The sequence below is a fragment of the Acomys minous genome (genome assembly GCF_964271855.1).
Source record: "Acomys minous genome assembly, chromosome: 5".
NCBI lineage: Eukaryota > Metazoa > Chordata > Mammalia > Rodentia > Muridae > Acomys > Acomys minous.
In genome coordinates, this window is record NC_140494.1 from 17,241,527 (window position 1) to 17,255,528 (window position 14,002).

The following is a 14,002-nucleotide window of genomic DNA, read 5'->3' on the forward strand; positions in this document are numbered from 1 at the left end:
CCAGCGTTACCTCAGCCTCTCCAGGGGCTGCGCGCCTCAACGAGACTCGCCAAGGGATTCCAGCCAGTTCCACCAGCTCACATGACTCCATCCCTGCAACTTCCTTGTCCCCTCAGACCAGCGCACTGAACATTTTACTCGGAATAACCCAAAGGACTGTCTGACCTTCTACAGGGATTACAACAACCCATCGGATAAACTCGAGGAGTTAAAAATTAAGGGTTTGGCTGGACCTAAACTGAACCCTCTTTCTTTCCCAGTCCGTGATTCACTCCAGAGGCGCTTAGTCGGCTTTGGCGCGCCTGAAGGACCCCGTCCCGTCGAGCCGCCCGGGCACTAGAAAAGGCGAAAACAAAGCCTCTAACCCCACGGGCACGTGGGAGGTAAACAGAGGAAGCAGCAGAGGCGGCTCTTCGCGTGGGGGGCTCTATAGAAAAGCCGGGTTGTGGTCAGACCTGGAGCAGGGCAGCGCTCAGGACGCCTAGATTCCCGACACGCCCTGCGCGGGGGGTCCTGTTCAGCTTCTCTGCTGTTGCCGCCGCCGCCTCTTGTTGCTGGGGGTGGGTGAGAGAGGAGGGGCTGAGAAGGACTCTGCACTGGCTGTCTCCGTTGCTGTTTTTTTTTTTTGTACCTGAGGGGCCTTCTTTTCTCCGTCACACCTAGACCACGCCGCGCTGTCGAGGGGGGACAGTCCCTGGGGACACCTCGGCACGCAGCGGACATGCCTCTCTTTGCCACCAATCCTTTCGACCAGGATGTGGGTAAGTGTTTTTTTCACCGTCCTCTGTCCGCTCCCCTCCTAATTGCAAGCCCACGCCGCCCACCCCCTCCCTGCCCTCCGAAGGCCGAGCCCACGTTCTTCTCTCTCCCGGGACCCCATCGTCCAGAGTCGGGAGAAGGTTGAATGCTTGGCGCATCCTCTTTGAAAGAAATGGGACTCAGAATCACTCTAATGGGCCTTGGTACGGGACGGGGGGGAGGGGGCCCTTCGGAGGAATTGCCTAAGGGTTTTGGGGTGAAGGGTTGCCTGGGGAGGTGCAGCCGAGGAAGCCATCTGCCGCTGGGGCTTGGCTTCTGGGAGAAGGGCGAAGGGCTGGGTGTATCTTGGCTCGAGCGGAGGATTGGTTATAAGCCCTATCGCCAAAGTATCTGCCTATCCCGATGGAGAGCGTTCAAGACCTGGCCAAAATGTTCTAGGTAAGGGTTCTTAAAGGGTTTTTTTTTTTTTTTAAATCGCTCTTCTAGCTGCCCTTTGAGGAGAGAGGTTTGGGTTTACAGCTCCGTTGAAGTGTTGGGAGAGATGGACGATGGGCTGACTACTTGGCGACAACTGAACCGCCATTGAAGACATGAGGCTTTGGGATGCCCCGTTCAGGCTAGGTCTCTCTGCCTCTGGGGAAGTGTGTGGGCGAGGATTTTAATTCTAGGAAGGGGTCTGAAATGCTAACTTTTTTGTTGTTGTCTGAATCGTTGGTATTAGAGACCAATCATACCAGTTTAGCAGGCCAGCTCTCTAGTCTTCTGGCCTGATGGTAGTAATGGAATTTGAATTCTTGAAAGAGAAGTTTGGGCTGTAAAGTGCTGAATGAACAACACCCAGTCCCACAAGACTGAATTTTGCCATCTCTATAGTATAAGACTTGCAAGGGTAACCTGTGAGAGTTACTTCATGAGGCTTGGTTATTAGAGGTGAATTTTAAGTTTTACTCCTGTATAGCATCTCACTGGAAATCCTATTAGTGCCACTTCTTGCCTGGTTCATAGCGATTTAAATGAATGCCCTGAATCTGAGCTGTGGATGGAACTTTAGAAATCATCAGTGGTGCTAAATAAGTAATGAATTGGAAAATTGTGTTTAATAAGTGCTTAGCACCAGTACTTACTGAACACAGCGTTCATTGACAAGAGTTGCAACCAGGAAGACCATCGCGTTGCTGCTCTTTGGCAGTTTTACAACGTATTACATCAATCTCTAGGAGGAATGCTTAGAATAAAACAGTTCTTGCTGCTTCTGTTTCCAGAACCTAACCCTGTATCTAGATGTAGTGGTCCTGTATAATCTTGCTTCCAGGGAATCAGTCCCACTCGTTATCTCCTGGCTTGTTTGTTTTTTATAGTGTTGGGAATGGAACCCAGGGCCTAATTTGTTTTCTTTCTGCTTTTTTAAAACTACATTTGCACTAGATTCAGATGGACTTCTCAGTGTTAAACCTGTCCTTGTTACCTACCGTACACCACCCATTTCAAACACAGGCTCCTTCTTGCCTCTATGCTTTTCTTTTTATTAGTTCATTAGTTCATGTCTTTCTATATATGTCCCCATGTTTTAAGGTCAGCTTAGAATCCAGTTTGCTGTACCTTAATTATTTGCTGATTTCTGCAACCCGGAGCGCTTTGTTTGTTTGTTTGTTTAGATTTATTTATTATGTATATAATGTTGTGTCTGCATGTATACCTGCACACCAAAAGATGACACCAGATCTCATTATAGATGGGTGTGAGCCACCATGTGGTTGCTGGGAATTGAACTCAGGAGCTATGGAAGAGAAGCCAGTGCTCTTAACCTCTGAGCCATCTCTCCAGCCCCCTGGAGTTTCTTACTAACAACATTATTGACGATTTGGAATAGATACAATTGTAAAGTGGGTTATGTTCTACACAGTGAAGGGTGTTAACTTTGTTTTTGCCCTTTACTCAGTAGATACCAATAACATCTCACAGCCAGTCACGCTTTTAAAAGTCTTTAGGCATTATTTAATGTCTCCTGGGGTGTTTAAATACTTCATGTTTCAGAAGTGTTGTGATTTTCACTTTCCCCAAGCTCGCTACAGATTTCAGCATTTTTGTCTTTAGTAAAGTAAACATTAGATATTATCGTGTTCTTTATTTTGCCCCATGTTTGATGACTGCTACATAGTAGGCTTTGAATAAATGCTTGTTGAGTTGAAAATATGTTAAACCTGTTAGACATGGATTTTTAAAACAATTTGGATTATAAAAATAATTTATGCTGTCAAGCTCCTTGCTGATTTGTATTTACCAATTCCAACAGTCAGTTCCTTACCATTTTTTAATTGATATCTTAAGTTTTTCTTTTGTACCTTATCCATAGGTTTCTGTGTCACCAGACCTTTTCTGGTTTTCTTCTTAGCTTTTTATACCCCTATTCCCTTTTCTTTTTCAGTGTCCAAATGTTGGGAAACCTGAGTTGAGTAATAAAACCTCTTCTCCACTGACACTTTGTTTTCTTAGGAGGCTTAGTGTTTAGTAGAATTTTGTGTGACTTGTTTGAATTCAGGTTTCAGGTTTGCTGTTTATCAGCAGTGTGACTTTGAACTAGTTGGTTAAATATTTTGTATCTTTGTTTCTTTGTCTTAAAATATAGAGTATAAGAATGATAATTTTTTTTTAGCTTGAATCAGTGTTTTAAAAGTACTTTAAAATTTTTTTCTTCTTTCTTTTCTTTTCTTTCTTTCTTTCTTTTTTTTTTTTTTGAAGTAAGATTTAAAACAAAAAAGCTACTCCCTTAGTTTTAATCACTGTGTATTTCAGTAACTCACAAATTTAAATAGTCTTGATCTATATTGGAGATTTAAATATCCACCTACTTGATATTTCTAGATTTTGATAGGAGTCTAGAAATAAACATGTAAAAACTCATCTGCTTCCCTCCAACTTTTGTGTCATCCTAGCCCATCTCAGTGGATTGTTATTAGTATTTTCTCTTTGTTAGTTCTGGTGTCTAAGAATCCTTGATTCTCCCATACTCCCTGTACATTCTGTCGGTAAGATCTTTTGGCTGTACTTAACTTTTATCCAGAATCTTGTTACTTCATTATTATACTCAGCCATCCCAACCCCTTTCAGAGACTGTGCCAGGGATTTGGGGTGGGATTTCTTTCTTGTTACTGTTTGTCCCTCCAATAAGGTTTCATTTATAAAAGCTAGTAATCTTTAGAAAGCACTGGTTAAGGTTACCAGGTCTAAAATCTCCGGTAACTTCCTATATATACATACAAAGAGTGATGGTTGGGATCTTCACTGTCATGTCAAGCTTCTTGGCTTTGAGTATTCCAAGCGTGTCTGCCTCTGTAGTTTCTTAGGTCATTTTCTTTGCTTAGGTTAATGTCCCCTTAGGCATTGTACGGTCATGGTGTCTATCACATCATTTGGGGGCTCTATTCAAAATCCACTTTCCAAGACAGGCTTTCCTGGTTGTCTCCTCTTAACAACAAATAGACATTATCTGCTCACTACTGCTTGTTCATTTTCTTGATAATATTCAACTACTGATATTAAGTTAGCCAATCGACTGTCTTGTGCGGTATAAACTTCATAGAGATTAGAACTTTTCATTCCTGTCTCTAGTACCTTAGAGGCAATTCCTAGAACACACTAAACATATACTTAATCTAGTAATGAATTACCAGTAATTTTCTAGATTGTCAGTTTGATGTTCTTTTACCACTTAAAAATCGGTCTGTTAGAAAACTGAATTCAACTTTGCATGTTGTTGTTTTCATTATTTGCTTGTTTTATAATGTTCCATTTATTGTGACTTTGGTTTTTTGATAGTGTTTCTTTGTGTAGCTTTGGCTGTCCTAGAACTAGCTGTGTAGACCAGGCTGGCCTTGAACCAAGAGATCTGCCTGCCTCTGCCTTCCAAATGCTGGGATTAAAGGCATGGAGATAAAATGCTGGTCTCCCTCCCTCCCTTCAGTATAGGAGATCTAGCTCAGGGCCTTGCATGGGCCAGGGAAGCACTCTACCTCTTTCCCACACCCTTATAGTCCTTGGTCTTGCTTTCTGAGTCTCACTGTGTATCTCAAGCTGGCCGTGAACCTAGATGTTCTTACCTCTGCCTCCTAAGTGCTAAGATGATAGTTGCACAGCAGCAAGCCTAGTGCTAACAAGAAATGTTTTTGAATCATTTCTTTGTCTCTGCTAAATGCTGCTTTTAATATTTAGAGTAAATAGTAGTTTATCCAGGTGTGGTGGCCCACTCTTTGAATCCCAGCTCTCAGGAGGCAGAGGTAGGTGGATCTCTACTGGATGGAGGACAGCCAGCCGAAGGTATGTAGCAAGACCTTGTCTAAATATAAATAAATAAATTAACTACATTTTAAAAAGATAAGCATTCTTAGTCAAGTTCTGTTTGGCCAGTTCATATCCTGAATACTGTTAATCCACCATACATATTTTTTATTTATGCTGCTTAGTCTAGTCAGCATCATAAACCACATTCATATTAGTTTTTTCCAAAGCATTGGATCTCAACCCTCTTAATGCTGTGACCCTGTACTGCAGTTCCTTATGTTGTGGTGACTTCTAACCATAAAATTATTGTCATTGTTATTTTATCACTAGTTTTGCTGTTATGGATTATAATTATAATATAAATATTTTTGGAGATAGTGCAGAGGGTACTGGACCCACAGGCTGAGAACCACTGTCCTAAAGTGTGCAGATTTTTTTTTTTTTTTAAATTTTTGGTTTTTTCGAGACAGGGTTTCTCTGTGTAACAGAGCCCTGCCTGTCCTGGACTTGCTTTGTACACTAGGCTGGCTGAGAACTCACAGAGATCTGCCTATCTCTGCCTCCAGAGTGCTAAGATTAAAGGCATTTGCCACCACGCTTGGGAATGCACAGAGATCTTGACTTTGGCCTTAAATTGTACCTGTAGCATTGCTGTTAGTGAAAAGAAAATTTTTTATTGAACAGGATCAAACACTTTCAATTCATTTTCCAATGTTGTAAGTACTTACATCAGGATTATTTGTCAAAACACTTGATATTCTAGTTCTTAACCAGTGTATAATGTGCTTCATGTACCTCAAATTTAGCATGTTCAAAGCTTTATTGAAACTTTTAAAATTAGTTAACATTTCTTCCTGTTGTTTTTCTGGCTGGACATCAGTTGTTTACATTGTTACACAGGTCAGTAGCCTGTGTGACAACTTGACTTTCATGGTTGTAAGTCTCTACATTCCTGACAACAGTTAATGTTCTGTTGACTATGTAATAGCAAACCCACCATGCCCTTTCAGGGTGCTGGTATAATGTGTATGCTTTATGTTAAATTGCTTTTGAGTCCATCCTTCTATTCCTGCAAATGGGAAGGTATTTACCATCATAAATACCTTTTAGATTAGTCCTGAAGCTTCTAGTTGGTTTTTTTTTTCTAGTGATGTTTAATGGTCATGTTTTAAGAATATAAATGTAATCCTTTTGATTGAAATATTTTTAATTGAATCTACAACCTAATATGAACTCGTCATGATGGCTTATAACAACTTAAAATTTCTGGTTCCCCTGTGCCTTCATGTGAAACCTTGGAAGGCGGAAAAGCGTAATGTAAAGCAGGCTGTAGCTTGAAGCAGTCCTCCTGCCTCTGCATCTAAATCCTGGGATTACAGGTGTCAAGCTCAGGGCTTCTGACCTGGCTGCCTTTTAATTCTACAGCCTCATCTTCCATTCGTTCGTTCATTCATTCATTCATTCATTCATTCATTCATTCAATGTGCCTTGGTGTTGTCTGTCTGTATGTCTGTGTGAGGGTGTTGGATCCTCTGGAACTGGATGGAGTTACAAACAGTTGTGAGCTGCCATGTGGATGCTGGGACTAGAACCAGGATCCTCTGGCAGAGGAGACAGAGCTCTTAACCACTGAGCCCTTCATTCCTTTCTTAAAGGTCTGTTTCTACTCCTTGTTGTTTTTATTTAACTCTGGTCAGGTACATCTCTTTCTCTTCACTAACTTAGTTCTTTCCCTTTGAATGTGGAGGATTGAACCCATTATTTGATGCATAATGAGCATACACTAAGCTCAAGCCTCCATTGTCCAGTTTTAAAGAACTATAGCATCTTGAAGCTGACTGATGACAATTGATTTTCTACAGAATGATTATTATGTGTAATCATCCTGTCATTTCTATATTTTCTCAAATATTCAGCAGTCAAATTTTAGAAAATCAGAAATACCTGTTTATCACTAAAGTTGTCTGATCTGTTGAGAAGATTCAGTTGAGGCATTCATGTGTGATTCTTCCAAGTACCGTTTAAAAAATCCTTAATCTCCTCTTTATGACTGTCATCTTAGTCAGTGTTCTATTGCTCTAAAGAGACACCATGACCACAGCAACTTATAAAGGAAAAGAATTTAATTGGGGCTGGCTTACAGTTCAGAGGCTTAGTCCTTTATCATCATGGCAGGAAGCATGACAGATGTAGGCAGACATAGTGATGGAGAAGGAGCTGAGAGTTCTACATCTGCATTGGCAGGCAGCAGGAAGCATTTGAGCATCTGAGCTTGAGTATCTGAGACCTCAGAGCCCACCCTTAGTGACATACTTCCTCCCAACAAAGCCACACCTACTCCAACATGGTCACATTTCCTAATGGTGCTATTTTCTTTGTGCCTTTAGGGGCCCATTTTCATTCAAACCACCATAACTGGAAAGATAATCTAAAGATAAAATGAGACCATAAACTTTGAATTCTTTAAAAGCAGGGCTGGGGTAGATGGGGTGCTCCCCATGCTCTGTTTTTATCTTAGAAATTAATAGTTTTTTGCTTTATTTGTTGTTTATAAATCCATTTTGAGTTGCTGCTGATAATTAATATTCTTCTGATTTTATTGTTGTTGTTGTTTTTTTTTAAAGAGCCGAGAAGACTTGTGCCACTATTTAGTTGATCTTGAGGCACCATCAGAAATGATGTGATCAGTTCAGAGTTGTAAAATGTGTTACTGGGCTTTTGGTTTTGTTTGTTTGCTTTTAAGACAAGATTTCTCAGTGTAGCATTGGATGCCCTGGAAGCCCTGGAGCTGGCTCTGTAGTCCAAGTTGGCCTCGAACTCCACCTAGTTCTGCCTCCCAAGTGGTGGGATTCTTTCATGGACCACCATGCCAGCTGCAGACATTGGCTGGCCTTAAACTCACAGAGATCTGCCTTTGCTTCTCTGTTTCTGCCTCTCTCTGCCTCTGCCTCTCTGCCTCTCTGCCTCTCTGCCTCTCTGCCTCTCTGCCCCTCTTGCCCCTCTTGCCCCTTTGCCCCTTTGCCCCTATGCCCCTGCCTTTGCTCCTGAATTTTGTATTTGCATTTTAAGCAAGCCACTTAGTTACTTGGGCCTTTTTAATGTTTTCTTTTTTTTTTTCCTCTTATAAGCTGCTTTTATTATTGGTAGAGAATAATTACTTTTCTAACAGCCCAGATGTGATTGTATTATTTGCTTGTTCAAGGCTCTTGGCTCTCCGATGTTTCTTGAATCACTACAAATACCTCTTCTAATGGGTTACATATTAGTGTAGTTATTTCTTATTATTTCAGTTTTTTACAAGTGGTCTGTACAACAACCAGCCTGAATTCATCATTATGCTTTTATGTTTCTATTGCTTTATGCTTTACCAATTAAGTAGAAAGAAAATAGGTCTTTCTGCTTTTTTGTAGTTTCTAAATTGAGTCCAACATCGTTTTTGATTTTTTTCTTTCTTCCCTATAACTCTACTCTTCTTTAAAATTACTTTGATCTTTATAATTTCTGTGATACCTTTCTATCTTATATTAAGTCTGTATCTGTTAATTTCATTTGTCATTGTAAGGCACTTTGATATGACCTGGAATGGGCTAGAAATTATTTTATGTTATTGAATATTATATTTAAATTTTATAATTTTCAATAAAAAGAATTTATAGCAGATTGTGTAGAGGTGGGATAGGTGATCCTAGTTCTGAGACAGTATCATGATCTATATCCCTGTATCAAAACAGATTAAGCTGGGCATAGTGGTACTTATTGATCTTCATATCATTTGGGTGACTGAGGCAGGAGGATTATGCATTTAGGGCCAGTCTGCATTCTACAGTGAATTTAGGGGTTGTGTAGGCTATATAGCATGACCCTGTCTTTAAAAAGAAATCAATTAAGATGGGTTAACAAGAAATAAACATAACAAATAATGTGACAATAGTTTTTCTTGACATGGTGGCCATTTTATTGAAATCTCAGACATCTGAATGTTCTGTTCATTTTTATGCTTAAATTTGATATTTGCATAGCTATGTACCAGAAGCTATGAGCTAACGGTAATGGACTGAGTGGAGAAACCTACCAAGACCTTCCTACCTGTTGATGATTCTCCTCTTTGCTGTTGTGGTTTGTGAGGCAGGACACCTGTAATGAGGGCCTTAATTTTTTTTTTTGTTAGTTCATTTGTTTATTCACTTTACATCTTGGTCATAGCCCCCTATCTCCCCTCCTCCCAACCCTCCTCGCTCCCCCTCCCCCACCCCACCCCATACCTTAGAAAAGGGGAGCCCCTCTACCCACCCACCTCAGTTCATCAAGTCACATCAGGTCTGAGTTCATCCTCTTCCCCTGTGGCCTGGCAAGGCAGCCCTGCCTGAGGGAAGTGATTAGAAAGCTGGCCACAGAGTCCATGTCAGAAACAGCCTCTCCCCACCTCCCCCTTACTAGGGGACCCACATAAAGCCTGAGCTGCCTGTCTGCTACATCTGTGTAGGGGCCTAGGTCCAAACCATGAGGCATAGGTACTGTAAGTGCTAGTACGCGTAATGCCTTTCTTACAGGGTGTCTGTTCGAGTTGTCCAGTGCTAGAGACTAACTTGGTAAACAGTGCTGTATCCCTGAGAGCTATGATACGGATCATTTTGTAAGCTTGCAAAGAGTTTTCTGCTGTTAAACTTGCTGACACCTACCTCTAGTTCCCAGTAGTCTATCAAATAGGGAATTCCCTTGAGTTAGCAAGGCACTGAGAAAGAGAAGAAACCAGGGGGTTTCATTGTTAACATGATTAAGACCAAGTACTACACATAAGAATCTTAGTATTGGTTGATGGTGTCGGGCTAAAAAAATTAATCTGTTATTTAAGATCATGATGGAATAACATTACTTTATCAGTGTTTCAGTCAAGACTAGTTACTTGTGCGTGTGTGCAGCTTTGACTTTTTGTACATAGATTCTGTTTAACCTAAATTGTTTTTCCCTTTCTTGTTTGTATTTTCCTTTATCTTTCATGTTAGAAGATTCTCTTACCTGATAATCCTTGACTGACTGGCCCTGGTTAATACTTGGGGGTGAAAAAAACCTTGGAAATGCTGATAATGTAGTTAGGTTTTCTCAACCTTAACTTCATCATAGTAAGTTTTTCTGGTGGTCTGTTTACTATAGAGTCTTCCTCAACTTTCCATATTTTGTTTTTAGTATCTGTCTTTCATATTGAACTGAGCAGAGCACATACAAAATTATATTTTTCGAGACAAAAATCTCTGTGTAGCCTTTGCTGGCCTGGACTCACTTCGTAGACCAGGCTTGCCTTGAACTCATAGACATCCACCTGCCTCTCCTTGCTGAATGAATGCTAGGACTAAAGGTCACATACAGATTTTTAAAAAAAAAATTTTGAGACAAGGTTTCTCTTTGTAGCTCTGGCTGTCCTGGAACTCCGTAGACAAGGTTGGCCAGAGATCCACCTGCCTTTGCTTCCTGAGTGCTGGGATTAAAGGCATATGTCACCACCTCCCAGCTAGAGAAGTCTTCTAATGATGTCTCTGAAGATAATAGCCTTGATGTTTAACTAGCCCTGCATCATTAGAATTAACCTCACTTAGTCAAAGTTTCAGTTTGTTCGTATTTTTCTGGGGGAGGAGCTTGCATTTGTAATTATGGAAAGGATTTATTCATAGTTTTCAGTAACTGTTGCCTGGGTTGAGTATTATGGTAATTTTGGGAGCATTGATAAATGAGTATTTTCTCTCCTTCTGTTTTTTGCAAATGATTGTGGAAACGTGATGTACTATTTTTTCTTAAATGTTTTGCCTACTTCTCAAGTAAACCCAACTGGGCCCTGATGCCCTGATGCTTTGCGGTTTGAAAGATTATTAATTTAATTGGTTTAATTTCCTTAATAGATAGCTTATTTGGGTTATCTGTTCTCTTCTTGTCTAGATATATACCTTTAAAAGAGTTGTCCTGCGTCATCCAAGTGATTAAATTAGTGGGCATAAAGTTGGTAATATTTATTTTGTAATATTTATGAGCTTCTCTCTTTGATTTCTCATATTAGGACCTTCTATCTTCTCTCTTCTTTTAGTTAACTTCCCTGGAGGCGTATTGATTTTGATAATCTTCAACATTTGTGTTGATTTAAAAAAAAAAAAAACTGCTTTTCTTTTTTCAGCTTGTCAGCCTGCTTTGTATTTTTTATTTGTTTGGTCTTAGTCATTGTTCTGTTGCTGTGAAGAGACACCATGACCACAGCAACTCTTAGAAAACATTTAATTGGGGGCTTCTTATAGCTTTAGAGGGGTAATCTATTGTCAGCATGGCAGGGAGCATTGTGGTAGGCAGGTATGGTACTGGAGAAGTGTAGCTAAGAGCTACATCCTGATCTACAAGTGTTGGGGGAGGGGTTACATTGGTTTCTGCCTCCATGCATGTCTGTATGAGGGTGTCAGATTCGCAGGAACTGGCATTATGGACAGTTGTGAACTTTAAAGCCTACCCCCAGTAACATACTTCCTTCAACAAAGAGGCACCTACTCCAACAAGGCCACACCCCCTAATTCTTCTAATCCTTTCAAGTAGCACCATTTCCTGATGACTAAGCATTCAAATATATGAGCCTATGGGCACCATTTTTTTTGTTTTCCCTCTGTGTAGCCTTGGGTTCCTGGACTCAATTTGTAGAGCAGTCTGGCCTTGAACTGGCAGAGATCTGCCTGCCTCTCCCGCCCTGAGTGCTGAGATTACAGGCATGTGCCACCATGCCTGGCTTGGGTGCCATTTTTATTCACACCTTCACAGATGCTTTGGCATTTTTTAAAACATTCATGTTGTCCAGGAGTGTATTGGACTAAGAGGTAAGACGCTTTGAAATTTTTTTATTCATACTGTTCAGAAGTGTATTGGGCTAAAAGGTAACTAACTTCCTAAGTGCTGGTCACACTCAAAGCCCTAGGTTTTGATTCCTAGAACCTCATGAACCAAGTGTGGTGAGGCATTCGCAGTCTCAGCACTGAGAAGTAGAGGAAGGCAGATCAGAAGTTCCAAGGTTATACTTAGCTACATTGTGAGGTCAAGGCAGCTTGGGCTACATGAGAGCCTATCTAAAAATAAAAACCCTCAAACAAAAGCAAATAATAATGACAAAAACAACAATAAAAACATCCAGCCTATGGCCAGTGAGATGGCTTAGTGCTAATGGTATTGGCTGCCAAGTCTCATGACTTGAGTTGCATCTCCATGATCTATGTGGTGTTAGCATAGAAGTGACTCTGCAAGTGTCTATATGTGCACATATACCCATAAAACAGACAAATTAATATAAAAAGTGTATTTTCTCCATGCATTTAAGGATTTTTTTCAGTAATTGCTTACTAGTTTTAATTCTATTGTGGTATGAGCAAACATTGTATGATTTGTATATTTAGTACTTGTCTGCTGTGTATTTTGGTTCAAATGTAGTATATAATGGTAGTTTGCATGTGAGCTAGAAAAGAATGTATATTCTACTATTGCCAGTTAAAGTAGTTCATTGATGTTAGGCTGAATGGCCAGTTGGCCCCAGGGACCCATCTGTCTCTTCTCCTCAGTATTGGGATTACAAGTGTGTACTTGTCCTCACTGAGCCTCCACCAATCTGTCACTTATATTTGGGTCCTCCAGCTCATCATTGGTTCCTATGGAGATAGATGGCTGTGCTAAGTTGGAATTCTTTTTGCCTTGTAGTTTTGGAGTCAGTAATTAGCTGTAAGTTTCCTTCCCTGAAGGATCTAAAGAGAGTTAGGATTTCAGTTTATCCAGCCTTTTGTTTGTTGGGATGGAGAAATGACATCTTTTCTCCTTACATAGTGGGTCAAGAATTAATACTTCCTTATATTTTTGCCCGTCTTTACTATTCTGGTGTCTACTAGTCCAAAGAAGCTTTACTTGATCTCCAGAAAGTGAACTTCCACTCTCTCTCCTGTTGGGGAGAGGTGGTTGCTGGCACTCTTGAGTGAGAAGGGAAGTAGTGACCCACCTACATTTCAAGCATCTGTATTCATTCCTCCTGTTTACTGTTTCTTCTGAGAGAGGGTCTCACCTATGTGGCTCTGTGTAGACCAGCTGGCCTTGAGTGCTGAGATCATCCTTCTGCCTTCAGATGTTAGGATTAAAGGCATGTGTCATTGTAACTGGCTTTTAAGGACTTTTAAGTCCTCTTTGGTTTACTTTGTTGCTGTTGTCAAGTTTTTGAACTTTCTTGCAGCTCAGTAGTATAAAACAGCTTTGTTCTTAAGGCTCTACTATTGCTATTTTGATTCTCTTATGTCTTTTATATAGGCCACACTATGTATCTATATGCCAGAAAAATTTGCTGCCAATAGCGTATGTTTATCTTGCCCTTGTTTTTAAAAATCAATCTACCTGCCTCTGTTGATGCCTTTAATAATATATCAAGTTTTAGGCTTATTTTTACTGTGTGTATATGTGTATACATATATGCACAGGGTGGCTTTCAAGAGTCAGGTCTCTTCTTTTAGTGTAGGATTCAGAGGCCAAACTCGTTGTGGCAACTGAGCTATCTTACTGGCTCTAATATGTCACGTTTCTTTAAGGGAAAACAGTAAAAGCTTGATTTGTATTCTGGATACTTTTCTCCACCCTGACAAAGTCAAATCAACAAATGTAGTTAAATATCTAAATTACCTGAATCATAAGTGATTAGTGCTTAGTCTGTGTCCCTTTTATTGCTAAGGAAAGATAAGAATTTTCTGAAAATAAAAAATATTTCTTTACTTAGTCTGTTTGCAGATAGAAGTAGACGTGAATGAAGAAAAATCAATGGCTTACAAGTGAAAGAGAAAGTGATAAAGTGTGACTAGGGAAGATTTTTGTGGTAGATAGTTTGGACCTGCCCCTTTGAAGGATCGACATCAAAATCTGAATAATAATAGTGTTGGCAACTATTTGGTTTGATGTTGAGACTTAATTATGTTACACT

The 14,002-nt window shown here is 40.3% G+C and overlaps 1 protein-coding gene across 3 annotated transcripts in view; it reads left to right on the forward strand.

Moving 5' to 3' along the window:
- The first annotated feature begins 558 nt into the window (after positions 1–558).
- Positions 559–14,002, forward strand: part of STAM (signal transducing adaptor molecule) — a 53,724-nt gene continuing 40,280 nt past the window's right edge. The window contains exon 1 of one of the 3 annotated variants that reach the window (XM_084781807.1): positions 559–761. In XM_084781807.1, the coding sequence (XP_084637933.1) occupies positions 722–761 (40 nt within the window). In that variant the 5' untranslated portion in view covers positions 559–721. Of the gene's footprint in view, positions 762–1,069; positions 1,198–14,002 lie in introns of those variants that run through there. The other 2 variants (XM_084781805.1, XM_084781808.1) reach the window with 2 other exon arrangements.